The following is a 16,977-nucleotide window of genomic DNA, read 5'->3' on the forward strand; positions in this document are numbered from 1 at the left end:
GGCTCAAGGGCGGAGGAGCGGGAAGTGGAAGAGATGCGGTGGAGGGCATCATCGACCATGTCGGGGGGGAAGTTGCGGTCCTTGAAGAAGGAGGCCATCTGGGTTGTGCGTTTTTGGAACTGGTCCTCACCTTGACCTCTTTCAACCTATCACATATCCGACGGCCCTCCCCCAAGTCCCTCCTCCCTACCTTTTATCTTAGCCTGCTGGACAAACTTTCCTCATTCCTGAAGAAGGGCTTATGCCCGAAACGTCGATTCTCCTGTTCCCTGGATGCTGCCTGACCTGCGCTTTTCCAGCAACACATTTCCAGCTCTGATCTCCAGCATCTGCAGACCTCACTTTTCTCCTTTTAAATGCTGTCTAGTCAACTCCCCTGCTCTATTTAATTATTCCCTAAAATCTGACACACAGTCTGAATATGTGGTCTCTGAATTATGACCAATTCCTCCTCAATCAGTTTTAGTGGTCCTCTCCCTTCATGCACACAAACTAATTCAAATGGACTGAATTTGGTCAATTCATTTGGTACATCGCTGATGGCAAAAAGTACAAATGGAATTCTCTTATCCCAATTATCTGGATAATCTTGACTCTAAGTCCTTAACATGGTCTTTAATGTCTGCCATCTTTCTAGCACTCCGTGATTCTGAATGGTATGCAGTAGATTTGAATTGTTTTATTCCTATGTTGTCCATAACTTGAATAATTTTGATGTGAAGTTTAATCCTTGATCTAATTGTACCTCTGTGGGTAGTCTGTATCTAGTGAAAATTGAGTAATTCCTCTGCAATACTTTTAGCTGTGATATTGTGTAATGGAATGGCCTCTGGAAATCTAGTGAACGCATCCATTATTGTTAACAAATACAGATTCCCACTTTTTGTTTTAGATAGGGGTCCTACACAATCAAGGCTCTTGTGAAAGTTCCTCAAATGCAGGAATAGGTATTAAAGATGCAGGTTTTATTACTGCCTTTGGTTTTCCAATTACCTGACATGTATCATATATGTGGCAAAATTCAACTACATCCTCATACAGTCCAGGCCAGTGTAAATGTTTTTTAGCTTTGGTTTTTCTGAACCCTAAATTACCTCTTGCTAGTCGTTTATGTGCCATCCATAACACCACCTTTTCTATAACCCAGTGACAATAAAACCTGATGAACTTCTGCCCCCTTTTCACTTGCCTGAATATGTAGTGGTCTCTATTTCCTCATTAAGACGACATTTTTAAGATAGTATCACCAAGATACATCTAGATTCTCTTGTATGCTGTTTGATACAATGGTAGCCATATGGATATTCTGAGAAGGGCGAAAAGCTTAGTTTGGCTTGGTAGCCTTGCAGTTCCTAAATATAGTTATGTTAGCGAGCAAAAGTTTACATAAATATAGACTAACACAAGAGGAATCAAATGAGTGGGCAGCACGGTGGCACAGTGGTTAGCACTGCTGCCTCACAGCGCCTGAGACCCGGGTTCAATTCCCGCCTCAGGCGACTGACTGACTGTGTGGAGTTTGCACGTTCTCAGTGTTAGGTAAGGGGTAAATGTAGGGGTATGGGTGGGTTGCGCTTCGGCGGGTCGGTGTGGACTTGTTGGGCCGAAGGGCCTGTTTCCACGCTGTAATGTAATCTAATCTAATCAAATATCATATGTACTGAGAGGAGACAAGATGTCTTGGTAACATAATCCTGTCCCCTCTGAGCATCATGGACAATAATAATGTCCTTGAAATTTCACTTAATAGCTCCTCGGGAATGGCAGATTTGTTTCATCTCTAAGTCAAGTCCATTGGGTATTTGACCTCGCTGGTTCTGTAAGTCATGGCATAACGGTCTGAGGGGCAGTCTCCAAATCTTCTTGGTGAAAGTGGTAAAATGCTGCTTGCAAATAGCCTGTGGATTGATTCAAGTGTTGAAATAGTCAATGTTGTTCAATTAGTGTTTTTTATAAATGCTTTATACAAATTGCCACTAATGGTCTCTTCCATAGTGAAGCTACCAGGATAGTGAATTGACCACATGAAGAAACCTCAACTTTAATTTCAGCTTAAAACAAATTTATTTAAATATTAAAACAAAAATATTAAGTTGTTCTCTCCCATAGGGCAAGCCAGTATATTTGAGGGAAACTCCAGATTGTACATACCTCTTTGAATGGCATACATCATATGCTTGTCCACCATTCCGATCCATCGATTGCACATTAAGGTACATTTACCTATTTAACAAACTTTCAGTTAAATTTGCTGTTGGTGTTAAAAATGCAAATGTAATTAAAATTTTTATGAACTGAGAACAGAACTAAGTTGTGATGTTGTATAGTAATACTTGTTCTGGTAATGAATAACATACTGCCACCTAAGAATTAAATGTGATTTGTGCATAGTTAGAAGAATAATTGTCATAAATTTCTTGGCTTTCTTATGAGATTTGGAATTTCTGGAGCACATTAATGTACTTGAAACATGATCACTTTAACAATGCATTTATCATATTAATGTTTCAATTTCTTTATCAATCTGCTTGATTATAGTGTGAGTTAAGTTTTTAAAGCCTGGTGTTGATTACAGTTATGGGTAGTTTAGCAATGTATGCAATAAAAGCCAATTCAAGATTTGAAGTGCAACTTTTTTTTCTTTTTAGGGATAAAGGTGGGAATTCCTATGACCTTACTCCTTTATCACAGTCTCAAGACAACTGGGAGATAGAACAGCAACGTGATGTTGACCAGACATATTACATCAACATCTGCAAGTCACTAGTCCCAAAAAATGGCAAGTGCATTGAGAGAGCAACAGAAGTATTTAGCTGTGTAGCATTTGATGGGGAGCCACTCATTGCCCATTGGAGCTCACTTACCTATTCAAGTCAAATCTAATTTGAAGCATTAAAGGAGGTTGCAAATACACTAGTCAAAACAGGCAGCCATAGGATTTTCTGAGGAATGAGAAACAAGGAATGGGAAAATCTCTAATTCCATACACACTTTCTCTGCGCTATTAAATAAGCAATGACAAACCAGTTTTTGTTCATGACATAAAGTTGACTGCAAAACTGAGAAAACTGAAGAGTTGGTTTTCATCTTTGGAATTTAATATTCAAATAGAAAGGAGAGGAACACCTAGGACTTGTTCTTGTTGCTGTGCAGGTTAATCTTGAAGTAGTGGGTGGATTTGGATGAAGAGAGACTTCTATGAAAATGTATTGTCCACATATTTGGCTTCATTTGTCAATCAGTAGTCTGTCAGCTGTACTTCAGCTGACAGTTGTGGGTGCAAAATAGAAACTGAAAACTAGAAGGCTTTGATTTGTTAGAATAATGTCATGGAAGACTTCTGATATGCTGGAGAGATTTGTGTACTTGGGTTGTTTTCTTTTGGACAGAGAAAATTAAGCAGCGGTTGCTAAGGATGTTCAAAATCATGAACTGTCCTGATGGAGTAAACCAGGAGGAATTGTTGCCAAAATAACAGGCAACTCTAGAATTTATGCAGTTTTTGTTTTGTATGTTCTCCGAAAGGATAATGGCAGCAGATTGAATAACTTCAAATTGGAATTAAATAAATACAGGGCAATCCCTGTATCTGCAGAATTGTTTTCTGCAGTTTCAGTTACTCTTGGTTTGCTGTGGCCTGAGCATATCATCGAGAATGTTCCAGTGCCTGGGACCAGGTGGCTGCCAGGAAGGCACGTTTTCCATTTAAATGAATGGGTTCGCTCCTATGTGGTTTTGGGATTCCACAGTAGGTCTTGGAACATAACCCCTGCAAGTATGGTGGGGACGATTGTAATCATATTTGCAGGCTCATGGGCTAAAAACAAGCAATTAGGACTGAAGGGGACACTACTTTCAAATAGGTGTCAAGGGCACACCTGTGTTCTATTATTCTATAATTGAGTATTCCTCCAGTTATTCTGATCGATAATTATCCCTCATCAGTACTGAAATGTTATCTAGTTGCTTATTTCATAACTCTGGGAACTTGCCTTGTGCAAATTTCATGCGTTTTGTACATTGCGATAGTAATTACACTTAAAAGTAATTATTTGATTAAAGTGTTTTGGCAGTTAAAGATGATATAAATGGTATATTTCCTTCTGTCTTGCTGTTTACTTTGACTTTTTCCATAGTGGTTATCGAACAACTATCTAAAACTGATTTTATCAAATTCATCCTTGCTAAATGTTACAGGGTAATAAATAATCTATTTATACTGTTTCTAGAGAGAACCTTTTATTGCGATTATCTGGAGTGGCTGGGCATATGTTGCTGGCACTTTAAGCAGTTTTCCCATCTTTGTTTTATGCATTGTGCTTTGTTCACCAATTTTATGGTGAAGTATTGCATTGCTATTCTGGAATCGAAGTTGTCCAAAACCAGGTGGGAAACGCACTCCTAAAAAAGCAATTTTTTTGCATTAAACTTCCACATTTATAGGAGTAGAGATTTGTTTAACCACCATTTGAAAAGGTTAGAATGAGTCAAGAATGTGAATGTGCATCATATTCGGTAATTAGGAGACTGTTATGTTCTCTACAAAACTATATTTATGCATATGTAAGTGGTTAAACTTCAGTAGTCAGAATTGCTATATTGACATTTTAGCGTTTTTATTCTGAACTTAATGGTTTGTATGTTTGCTTATTTTGGGCTTAATGTAGCCATTGGTTTGTAATAACCTGTTTATTATTTTATAGGCAACTGGGCCTGTCCCTTAAATGCAGCTGTCTGCCTGAAGAATGGCAGCAAGTATATAAACCTTGGTGAGGTTGTTGCAGGGCCAAGGTGGGAAGAACATGGTCTGCTTGTCCTACGTTATCAAAATGGTGACTGGTGTCCTGATGGAAGACGCAATAAGACTACAAGCATACGTTTCAAATGTGATAAAGATGCAATTGTAAGTCTTATTTCAGTTACTTTTTATCCTGAGGTGAATCAAAATAAGAAATGGAAAGCTTGCAGGAAACAAAATTGCATTATGCAGTGGAAAAACTTCCTATCCAGCTCATGTTTTGCTTTGTTTCTTGTATGATACAAGAATCAAAAATGATGTTCTACTTAATCTGTAACCTATCTGTTTAATCTGTAACAACTCTATTGCTTCCACTATTGATATCTTGGAGTAGTGATTATAGGCATCATTGTCCTCTGCTAACAATGTAGATGCCTACCACTGGGAATGCAAAACTGATAGTTACATGAATATGTATGACCAGTTTTGGTATTCTGTTCAGCACTGTCTTCAGATGAGAGATTTCTTGTAAAAGAATCATATTGGGTTCCATATTTCCAACCTTGATTTTAAAAAAAAATTGACAGTCAAATGGAAATAGGAAATATTGAATTTAATTTTGTAGAACTGTTAATTCCCTTATTTATAGAGTGAGTTGACCTGTATGTGTTCTCTGGGGAGGTATGATGTTGGGCAAAGGATATTTTCTTAATTCTGTTGGCAGTGCGCTGCCATGCGGAAAAGTACTCCAGAGCAGCAGTAAGTTTCATGGTAGTGACTCGGGTGACAAAAAAGGGACATGTCTAGATTGAGAGAGACATGGGAATGTGTTTCCATGATATTGTTCTGATGAGCATTAGACTTAACATTAACTCTGCTTTCTCCCCACAGATGCTGCCAGATCTGCTGAGTTTCACCAGCAATTTCTGCTTTTGTTTTAGGTCACTAGAATCCACAGTTCTTTTTATATTAATGTTATACTAGTGCTACTTTTTGTAGTAGAGATCAAGAGGGGGAAAAAAAAAGACTATCTAAGTCACCTTATTGAGTTATGTTTTGTTATGCAGATCTTACCTCCTGTAACTGTACGCTATGGTGGAATGAACAAAATCAATTGTGGACAAAGTCCACAAAGACACCTGTCCAGTGGCAGGGGTGCAAAATATCTCAAGCTCAATGTACTAGAACATGTGGATTGGAGACAAATACACCGTTAAAGCTCATTGCTCTATGCCTATATTGTGGAGTAGCAAATCTCAACTTAAAATTAGAGAGAAATTGAAGTTAAATTGTCCTGATGTACCTTTTTCTGTAGCCTTTTTGTGTATATCTAAAATGACATGAAAGCAATAATTCAATATTACAGAACTTTTAACATTGCTGGAAAAAAAGGTATGTCAGGGGTTTTTGTCTTGTAATCATTGCAAGACAAGATAATAATTGAGATGGTAAACTTCATTTCAAGTATCTATCTTTTTACAGAACACAAAGCCAGACTTAATCACTGCCATTGAAAGTTGCGAGTACACATTTTTGTGGTTCACTGCTTTCGCTTGCCCAGTAACCAGAAATGTACACAATGAGTGTGTTGTAACAAATCCAATTACAGGTCAGTAATGTGAATTTTATGATAGCACAATTTTAAGTTCTCAAAGTTTTTTAAAATTTAGTTTCACACATTTAAAGCAGTAAACTCCACACTGAGTTCCTGACAGCAGTTGGACTAATGAGTACTTAAAAGATGTTATCTGAAATGGAAAATCTAATTAGTCTAGAAAACACAAAAAATTGACAGGAAAGCAAATCTGTTTTATCTCAAAATCTTATGAAACTAATTGGTCCCTACATAGCATCCAGGCTAAGTCTGGATAACTTGCACCATCCAAAGCAAAATCAACAATTGGAATGTTCAGATCAGTTTGTTGTGGAGAGAACAGATGAGTTGAAATGTACACTTTTTTTTTAACTTGATCCCATATCTGCAATGTTAACTCATTCTTACCACATATGGTGTCTGGCCTACTGGGTGTTTCCTGTTTTTATTTCAGGATTTTAACATGTACAATTTTTTTTCAAGCAAGGGTCCTACTTCTATAATAGATATCTGCTTAGTCAGATATTAGCCATCAAATAATCAAAGGCTTTGATAAAGTGGGTTGCAGGGTTCAGCTAACTTCATGTGGTGTTTTATGTTCAACATTTTTTTCTTTATGGATAAATTTATAGATTTATCTTCCACCATGGCATTTGTGAATTGATTTTCTTAGCAAATTAATATATTGTACTCTAATATATCTAGAGATTTGGACATGTTTGTTCTAAATTACTTTGTTTCTAATGCTGCATGTTTTTGCATCCAGGCCATTTATTTGACTTGAATTCACTGCGAACAAGTCAAGGCTATACTATATATGATCATAAAATCAGAAGAAACTTCATTCGCCTTAATATTTGTGATAAGGTGCAAAATACTGGATGTTCAGGGAATGATGTTGGTATGTATTGAATGGGTACTGAAGTTAAAGCCATTATATTGACATCAGAATTCTTGTATTTGTTTATTAAGTCATTCCATGGCATTGCCCCTCAAAATTCTCCTCTAAGCCATGACAGTCTTTCATTGGACTTTTGTGCATTTCTAATCATAAGTAGTTCCAATATTGGTGACGGTGGCTGCAGTTGCCTTGGCCCCAAACTTGCTTAAGGGCACTCACTTAAAACCTATTCGTTGATAAGCCTGTGTTCATCTGAATTAATAGGTCCTTTAAGCAGCTCAGTATCCTATTTAGTGATGCTCCTGTGTGGTGCCTTAGGTTGTTGCAAGTTGTTATACAGGGATCATTTGTTATTGTTTATATCTCAGTCTGTATCCTGCTGTGCTGCAGTATTTTTGGAGTGAATGTTTGTTTTTGGTTAGATCAAGCAAGGAACTGATTTAACTAAATTCCAACTAACTCCTGTAGAACAAAAGCTAACATACTAAAGTTTTTAATTACCCCTTCGCTTAAATGGAGAGTGGAGTCGAAGAATGAAAACTTTACCAAAATGAAGTAATCTTTTAGGACTGGGCAGTACGGGGGTGGATGATTGCCTTTTGAATTCAAAGTGCTCCCCTCAGAATGTTGTTATTTTATGCCCGTATTACTGGTGAGCCCTAGTTCCAGTTGTCTACACTTATGGCAAACGTAATTGAGTATACAAGGAGGCCACATGGCACATTTTTAGATTACATTACAGTGTGGAAACAGGCCCTTCGGCCCAACAAGTCCACACCGACCCGCCGAAGCGTAACCCACCCATACCCCTACATTTACCCCTTACCTAACACTACGGGCAATTTAGCATGGCCAATTCACCTGACCTGCACATCTTTGGACTGTGGGAGGAAACCGGAGCACCCGGAGGAAACCCACGCAGACACTGGGAGAACGTGCAAACTCCACACAGTCTGTCGCCTGAGGCGGGAATTGAACCCGGGTCTCTGGCGCTGTGAGGCAGCAGTGCTAACCACTGTGCCACCGTGCCGCCCACACCTGCCTGTTGTGTTCTTTAGGCGAGCTATTTAATTAATACCACTCATCTGTATTTTCCTGTGGTGGGTAAACTTAATCCCTTCTGACTTTTATTGAATTCAATTCTGAAATTACTCAACATCCTTAAACTTTCCTTTCATGCAAGCTGTTACAGATCATAATCATAAAATGTTTCCTTATGACCCTCTGGTTCTTTTTCCAATCTTTTTTCAATTCACTTGTGGCATGTTGGTATCACAGGTCCAAAATTGAAGATTCTAAATTGACCATAGGCAGAGAAATCAGGCCTGACAGAAAATTGGCCAAACTAAATTAGACAACATGCCAGGTCCAGATAGCAATGGAAATCTAGGCCAAAGATTGCAAAGGTTTAAGGGGAACCAATTACAATTGGCCTGAGGGTTGTATATTGGAGAAGTCTTGATCAGACTATGTGCACTTCACACCACCTGGCATGGCAGCAGTGAAGGCTGTTGGTGTGACTCCACTGTTTGGGTAAAGTGTTTTTAATATATAAACTTTCCAAAGCGTAGACTGCAACTGATGTGAATAATGCAAGTATTATGCCCAATACTTTGTGCAATGTTCACTACATTTATTTAATAATCATCGTTAACATATTTAGGAACTTTTTTTTGTTTGCTATTTCATTTGAAAACCAGTAATGTTTGTGACCTTTTGCAGGTGTGTGTATTCAAGAAGATCATGCAATCAATGCAGGGCGTTTCAATACAGAAGTGACTTATGTAGATCAGGTGTTGAGGCTCACATATAGTGGAGGTGATATCTGCTCCAGTAATCCTAACCTGCATCACAGAAGTATCTTCAGTTTTGTCTGCGGCACATTTGCCGGAGCAAATACTGGACCTGTACTGGTGGCTTCAGATGAGCAGACATGCACCCATTATTTTTCTTGGCATACACAGCTGGCCTGTGAACATGAGGTAGCGTTTTTACAAAATCTTTATAACCAGTAACCTTAGAAACTGCACGTATTTCTACTTAATTGTTCGCAGTAAATTTAAGCTTTTCTTGGACCTGTTCTCTTTCAGGCTTTCCTTTAATTTATCTAATTGTTAACTTAGATGAATTTTTCACTTTTGCCACTTAACTTTGTTTAGATAAGTAAAGGCAGTTATCTATCCACTAAATAAACTAGCAATGTTTTCTTTGCTATTACAAAGTAACTTGGTTGTCATTTTCCTTGTCCTTTCTGGTTTGCTGGCTAGGTGAGATGTTCGGTGAAGAATGGAAGCTCGATTATTGATTTAAGTCCTCTGATCCAGAAGACTGGGTATTATTCAGCAGAAGATGAAGATATTGTTGATGATAGTCAAGATGACACTCCTGATTTTTACATCAACCTTTGCCAACCACTAAATCCTATCCCAGGGGTTGACTGTCCTCCTGGTTCAGCTGTGTGCATGGATCCTGTAAATGGGCCACCTGTGGTAAGTTAAATCCTGTGTGTGTGTGTGTGTGTGTGTGTGTACACTCATCTGAAAACAATATGTTGGAACATGACTGAGATGTAATTGTGCAGGTACATTTTAAAGGGTGTCCCAAATTTCATTGTGGATTTTATTCAGCTTCCAACTGAACATCAAAAGTTCTCTCAAATTTCATTGCATTTTACATTCTAGTGGTGAGCCCAATTCATTGTTTTTTTTAGTGAAAGAGGGAAGAGAAAGTTAGAAATGTCAACCTTTTCAAGATTAATCTTGCTGTCTTTATGGAAAAGGAAGCACAATTTAACAAGTAGCATGCTGTCTCCTTGCTTGAGGCCATGCTTGTGACTGTGGTCACTACAATGTTGGAATTTCTCCATATTCTCTCTCATTATCCAAAAGGACCCCAAAATTGAACCACTTGGAGCGCCTCAATCTATTCACTCTGAAAAACCATGTAGATAAATTAATATGGCATTCAAGGAGGATTATTGTCTGATATTCTCATCTGGTGCCTTCTTAAAGGCTTGCTTGACAATAAATATATCAACTGAATTTTCACTCACTTCATGCCTTTTGCTTTGTCAAAGTAATCGAGAAGTTTATTGAATAATTGTCCTTGCCTTTTGTCATGTGTGTTTAGTGTTAAAGACAGTTTCCTTAAGTTGAGGGTTTTCTCTTATTGGTGGCAGCAGCTAGTCAAGGTATCAGCCCCAGCTCAGCAGTCCTTGTCTGAGTCAGATGGTTGTGTTTAAGCTGCACCCTGAGATGTAAGTGTGAAGTCCAACTGAAGAAAAGCTGTCCTGTAGGATTTGGTGGTTTGTTTTGGATAAAGTGTTAAGCTGAGGCCCTGGCTTACCCCTTGAGTGAAGGTTTGAAAAAAAAGACATTACCAGAAGAGAGGAAGAGGTCTAGACTTAATTATAAGTAGCAAAGCTAGGTAAGTAGTTGAAATATCAATGGGGAAGAATAACTGTTAAATTCAAGCTTGTAATGGAAAAGGACAAGGATAGGTCTGAACTCCAAAGTTCTAAACCATGGAAAAAGCTGATTTTAATAAGATCAGACATGATTTTGCCAGAGTGGACTTAAAGCAGATATTTCCAGCTAAATCTTTCTCAGAACAGTGGCCAAAATCTTTCAATAAAGAAAGTGGGACCATCAAATCCTGTGAACACTGATGTTGAGGGATATACAGAATTGGATTAAGAGACCTTGGGAGGCTTAAGGCACATTACGAGGGCTTGAAATACAGAAGCTCCAGAGGAGTCCAGAATGCGCAAGAGGGAATTTAAGGAAATTTAGAGAGTAAAAGGATACTGGCAGTTTTTAAAAAAAGAAAAATCTTGAATTGGCTTCTAGGTACATTCAGGGTAAAAGCATAACAAGAGAGAGTAGGGTCTATTAAGGACCAAAGTGGTAATTTGTGTGTGGAGCTAGAGGAAAGTGTTCTAAATTTTAATTTGTATCACCATTAATGTGGGTATAGAAATTGGGGAGAAGTACTGTGATGTATTTAAAGAAATTTAATATAGACAGAAGGAAGGTTCTAAGTAGTCTGGCAAGCTTAAAAGCAGATAAATCCCAAAATCCAGTTGAAATGTATCCCAGGTTGAGTGAGGCAAAGGAGGGAATAGCAGGGTGTTGGTAGTGGCTCTCAATTCTTCTCTAGCTATAAGAGATGCCAGAAGACTGGAGGACAGCTAATATGGTACCATCCTTCGAAAGGAGCAAGGGACAAACCAGGGTACTGGAGGCCAGTCAGTTTAACTTTAGTGGTGGGGAAACAATTGGAAGTAATTCTGAGGGACGGAATTAACCGACATTTGGAGAGGCAAGAATTAATCAAGAGCAGTTAGCATGGTTTTGTTCAGGGGAGGTCATGTCTGACCGATTTTTAATTTAATTTTTTTGAAGATGTGACTAGGTATGTAGAGGAGGCTGATGATTTTGGTGTAGACTATTTGGACTTCAAGGCTTTTGAGGGCCCACATGGGAGATTGCTAGTGAAGTGAAGAACCAATAGGATCCAAAGTCATTTGGCAAATTGGGATCTACAATTGGTTGAGTGGTTGGAAGCAGAAGGTTGAGGGATGTTTGATTGGAATTCTGTCCATTGGGTTCTGCAGGGGTCAGTGTTAGGACCCTTGCTGGTTGTGCTTTATATAAATGACTTAATCTCGAATGTGGGAGGGTTGATCAGGAAGTTTGCAGATGATGCAAAAATTGGCATGGTTGTAAATAATAGGGAAGAAAACCTTAGATTACAGGTAGATGGGTTGATAAGTGGCAAAAGGAATTCAGCCTGGATAAATGAGAGGTGCTGCACTTTACAAGGGAATACATGATAAACGGTAGGAACCAGGGAAGTACAGGAGCAGCAGGACCTTGGTGTGCTTGTGCTTGAGTCCCTTAACTTGGCAGGTGAATATATGTTTAAGACAGCTTATGGTATATCTGCCTTTATTAATTGAGGCATGGGGTTTAAAAGCAGGGATGTTATGTTAGAACTAGTGAGACCACAGCTAGACTATAGTGTGCAGTCCTGGAATCCACATAGGAGGCATGTGATTGCATTGGAGAGGGTGCAAAAGAGATTTACCAAGATGTTGCTTGGGCTAGAGTTTTAATTATGAAGAGATTTACTGTGGTGGTTCTCTTTATAGTTGAAGAAAAGATTGAGAGGGGACGTGATTGAGATGTATAAAGATGAGTGCCTTAGATACATAACACAGGATCTCTCTCCCCTTGGAGAGATTAGTAACCAGGGGAATAGATTGAAGAGGAGAGGGAGAAGGTTTAGAGATGAGGGTGGTAGGATTCTGGAACTTCATGCAAACCTTGTTAAGGCAGAAACCCTCAACATCTGAAATATTTGTGTACCTGCAGTGCTAAGAAATGCTTGGTTATGGGCCAAGTGCTGGAAAATGGAATGAGAGTAGTAAGGTTGTTTTTGACACGTCGATGGTCCTGTTATGTAGATCTAGACTCTAAGTTGATGCTAATCACTGATATCGTTCAAATATTAGAAGGCAGAAGGAATGAGAATATACTGTTTACTAAACTTCCATACATCTAGTTTTGTTAAAGGCCATTAAAATGTGTTCAATGACCTCTAACTATTTGATGTGAATAAAAGAACTAAAGGAACTAGGCTGAAAAAAATTGACATTATTTATGTAATGCTGTGATCAGTTGAGATGACTCGTGATGCTTCGTGTAAATAATAATACTTCTGGAAAATTGAGTCAATCATTTTATGTATAGCAATGCCCCTCATAGTAATATTAAATATTTAGCTGTCTGAGGTAGAACTAGTGGTCTGTATCTGAGCGAATCCTTGTTTGTTCACTGTGCTGTAAGATCTTAACATCAATCTGAACCACTGGTTTATTCTGTTTAAAATCTCATCCGAAGGACATCACTTCGGACAGTGCACACTGAGATTAGATAATAGGGTAGTGTGCTGTTTGCGAGAGTATTAGGAAGACCTTTCAGACATCGTCCTAGCTGTTGTTTAAGACTGAACCAGACTATTCATGACCTTAGTGTCTTATTGACACTGTGCTGATTTTCCAACCCTCGCCCTAGTAAACTCACTCACCTCTGTTTCTGTCTCAACTTGCCTGTTGCTGCAAACCTCAGTCATACCTTTGTTACCTGTAGGCTCCAATGCTTTTCAGGTTAACCTCCCAGTTTTCGTAAACTTAACCTCATCTTAAACTTCACCCTTCTCTTAACTTGGATCATAGAACATTGCAGCGCAGTACAAGCCCATTGGCCCTCTACGTGAACCTGTGAAACCAATCTGAAACCCATATACCTTGGATGCTGCCTGAACTGCTGTGCTGTTCCAGCACAACTAATCCAGAATCTGGTTTGCAGCTTCTGCAGTCATTGTTTTTACCTCCGTTGATTGAAACCCATATAACATACACTATTCCATTATCATCCATATGTTTATCTAATGACCATTTAAATGCCCTTAAAGTTGGTGAGTTTACCCCTGTTGCTGACAAGGCATTCCATGCCCTTGCTACTCTGAGTAAAGAATCTGTCTGAAATCTGTCCTATATCTATCACCCCTCAATTTAAAGTTATGTCCTCTCGTGCTAGCCATCCACCATCCAAGGATAAAAGGTTTTCACTGTCCACTCTATCTAATCCTCTGATCATTTTGTCAGCCTCTATTAAGTCACCTCTTAAACTTCTCTCTAATGAAAACAATCTCAAGTCCCTCAGCCTTTCCTCATAAGACCTTCCCTGGTAACATCCTGGTAAATCTCCTCTACACCCTTTCCATTGCTTCCACATCCTTCCTATAATCAGTTTTTGCTGGCTTCTCACTCCATTATCTAGACTGGCCCCAGGTCCAGCATTGCCTTGATTCTTAAAGTTCTTCTTATTTTCAACTTTCCCCTGCAATGCAATATAGCACAGGAACAGGCCCTTTGCCTGTGCTGACTCCTAGTCCTTATTTAGATATGCTAATTATTGACCATATGTGGTGTCTATCCCTCGTGTTCATCTATCAAACATTGCCTTAAACATTGCTAACATGTCTGCGTCCACCACCTCCACTGGGTATTCATTCCATTCACCTGTCACCCTCTGGAAAAAGAACTTCCTGCACTTCTCACCTAAACTCCACCCCTCCTCACAGCACCACCTTAAACCTGTGCCCTCTTGTAGTTGACCTTACCACCCTGGGGAAAAAGCCTCTGACTATCCACCCTAATTATGCTGCTTAACTTTGTAGGTTATAAAATCCTCTAGACCAGACAACGTCCTGGTAAAGCATCTACATCCTCTTCAGTGTGGTGACCAGAATTGTGCACACTATTCAAAATGTGGTCTAACTAAAGTTTTATAAAGCTGTAACGTAACTTGTTAACTTTTATATTTGATATCCTGGTCAATGAGAGCGAACATGCTATATGCCTCCTTGACGATCTTCTCTACCTATTGTTTCACTTTGAGGGATCCGTAGACCCGTTCACCCCAATCCCCCCTGTCAACACTCTTAAGCATTCTGGCATTTATAGTATAATTCACATCTGAATTTGATCCTCCAAAATGCATCTTCTCACATTTGTCAGGATTAAACACCATTTGCCATTTCTCTTCCAAATTGGCAATCTGTCTATATCCTGCTGTATTCTTTGACAATCCTTCTCACTATCTGCAACTTTGGCGTCAAACTTACTTCCTGAAGAAGGGCTTATGCCCGAAACGTTGATTCTCCTGTTCCCTGGATGCTGCCTGACCTGCTGCGCTTTTCCAGCAACACATTTCCAGGTCAAACTTACTAATCAGGCCACCTACATTTTCCTCCAGATCATTTATGTATGTATATTGCAAACAACCAAGGTCCCAGCACTGACCCCTGTGGAGCATCCCTAGTTACTGATCTCCTCTGTTGCAGAAAGTACCCTTTCATCTTCTATGACCAAGCCAGGTTTGTATCTATCTAGCCAACAAACCTCTGATCCCATGAAACTCTATCTTTTGTACCAGCCTGCTATGAGAAACCTTTTAAAGTGACTTAGTAAAATCCATTTGTACAATATACGCTGCTCTTCCCTTAACGATCATTCTTGTCACTACCTTAAAATCAATGAAGTTGGTGAGACATGACCTTTCCCTACACAAATCCATGCTGCTTGTCATTAACAAGACCATTTGTTTCCAAATGTGAGTAAATTCTTTCTCAAGATCTTCTCCAACAGCTTCCCTACCACTGATGCCTGTATTACCTTGATTATCTGTTTTCTTTCTGTAACAAAGGAACAACTTGGCCATTCTCCCATCCTCTGGAACCTTGCCTGAGGTGATAGGGGATGCAAAGTTATCTGCTCTCAGCTATTTCCTCCCTTGCCTCCCACAGTATCCTGAGATTGATCCCATCTGACCCGAGGGACTTGTCTACCTTAATGCATTTCAAGACCCCAATGCTGCTTCCTCATTATGTTGATCTTCCCCAGAGTATTCACACACCTTTCCCTAACCCCTGCATTCGTCACGTGCCCCTCTTTAATGAATACTGATGTAAAATATTCATTAAGGATCTCACCCATTTCCTCGGGTTTACAACATCATCTCCCTCCTTTTATCCTTGAGTGGGCCTACTTTATCTTAGCTACCTTCCTAATATGTGTAAAATGCTTTCTGATTCTCCTTAATCCTGCTGGCCAAGGATGTTTTATAGCCCCTTTTTAGTTCTCCAAACTCCCCATTTAAGCTCATTCCTGCTTGCTATGTTCCTTCAAGGACTTTATCTGTTTTCAGTTGGGTAAACCTTAAGTATACCTTTTTGTTTTGACTAAGCTGATTTTTTTTGTCATCCAAGGTTCCTGAATCCTGACATCCCTGTCCTTTTTTTTTTTACAGGAATCACATGTCCTGCACTCTGACCAGTAGTCTTTAAAAGACTCCTACATGTCAGATATGAATTTACCCTAAACAGCTGCTCCCAATCCACGTTCTTCAGTTCTTGACTAATTCAATTGTAGTTGGCCTTCTCCAAAAGTCCATAAGACATCGGAGTGGAAGTAAGGCCATTCAGCCCATTGACTCCACTCTGGCATTTAATCATGGCTGCTGGGCATTTCCACTCCACTTACCTGCACTCTCCCTGTAGCCATTTAATTCCTTGCGAAATCAAGAATTTATCCATCTCTTCCTTGAAGACATTTAACATCCTGGCCTCCACTGCGCTTCATGGCAATAAATTCCACAGGCCCACCACTCTGTCTGAACAAGTGCCCCCTCATTCCCATTCTACATTGATCCCCTCTAATTTTATGGCTGTGTGCCCAGGTCCTAGTGTCCCTGTCTAATGGAAAGTTTCCCAGCATTCACCCTTTCTAAGCCATGCATTATCTTCTAAGTTTGTATTAGATCTCCCCACAACCTTCTAAACTCCAATAAATACAATCCCAGGATCCTCAAATGTTCATCTTACGTTAGGCCTACCATTCCAGGGATCATCCATGTGAATCGCCGTTGGACACGCTCCAGTGCCTGTATGTCCTTCCTGAGATGTGGGGCCCAAAATTGGACACCGTATTCTAAATGGGACCTAACTAGAGCTTTATAAAGTCTCAGAAGCACAGTGCTGCTTTTACATTCCAACCCTCTTGAGATAAATGACAACATTACATTTGTTTCTTAATCACTGACTCGACTTGCAAGTCAACCTTTAGAGAATCCTGGACTAGCACTCCCAGGTCCCTTTGTACTTTGGCTTGAGGAATTT

At 39.4% G+C, this 16,977-nt stretch overlaps 1 protein-coding gene across 2 annotated transcripts in view; it reads left to right on the forward strand.

The window, feature by feature from the left end:
- The window catches only part of igf2r (insulin-like growth factor 2 receptor), a 212,167-nt gene that overhangs the window by 152,384 nt on the left and 42,806 nt on the right, over nucleotides 1-16,977 (forward strand). For both annotated transcript variants that reach the window (XM_043696288.1, XM_043696289.1), the window contains 7 exons: nucleotides 2,110-2,213; nucleotides 2,649-2,779; nucleotides 4,704-4,903; nucleotides 6,221-6,347; nucleotides 7,099-7,233; nucleotides 8,956-9,215; nucleotides 9,501-9,722. In XM_043696288.1, the coding sequence (XP_043552223.1) occupies nucleotides 2,110-2,213; nucleotides 2,649-2,779; nucleotides 4,704-4,903; nucleotides 6,221-6,347; nucleotides 7,099-7,233; nucleotides 8,956-9,215; nucleotides 9,501-9,722 (1,179 nt within the window). The remainder of the gene's footprint in view (nucleotides 1-2,109; nucleotides 2,214-2,648; nucleotides 2,780-4,703; nucleotides 4,904-6,220; nucleotides 6,348-7,098; nucleotides 7,234-8,955; nucleotides 9,216-9,500; nucleotides 9,723-16,977) is intronic.

Source organism: Chiloscyllium plagiosum, chromosome 9 (assembly GCF_004010195.1).
Source record: "Chiloscyllium plagiosum isolate BGI_BamShark_2017 chromosome 9, ASM401019v2, whole genome shotgun sequence".
NCBI classification, from domain to species: Eukaryota; Metazoa; Chordata; class Chondrichthyes; order Orectolobiformes; family Hemiscylliidae; genus Chiloscyllium; species Chiloscyllium plagiosum.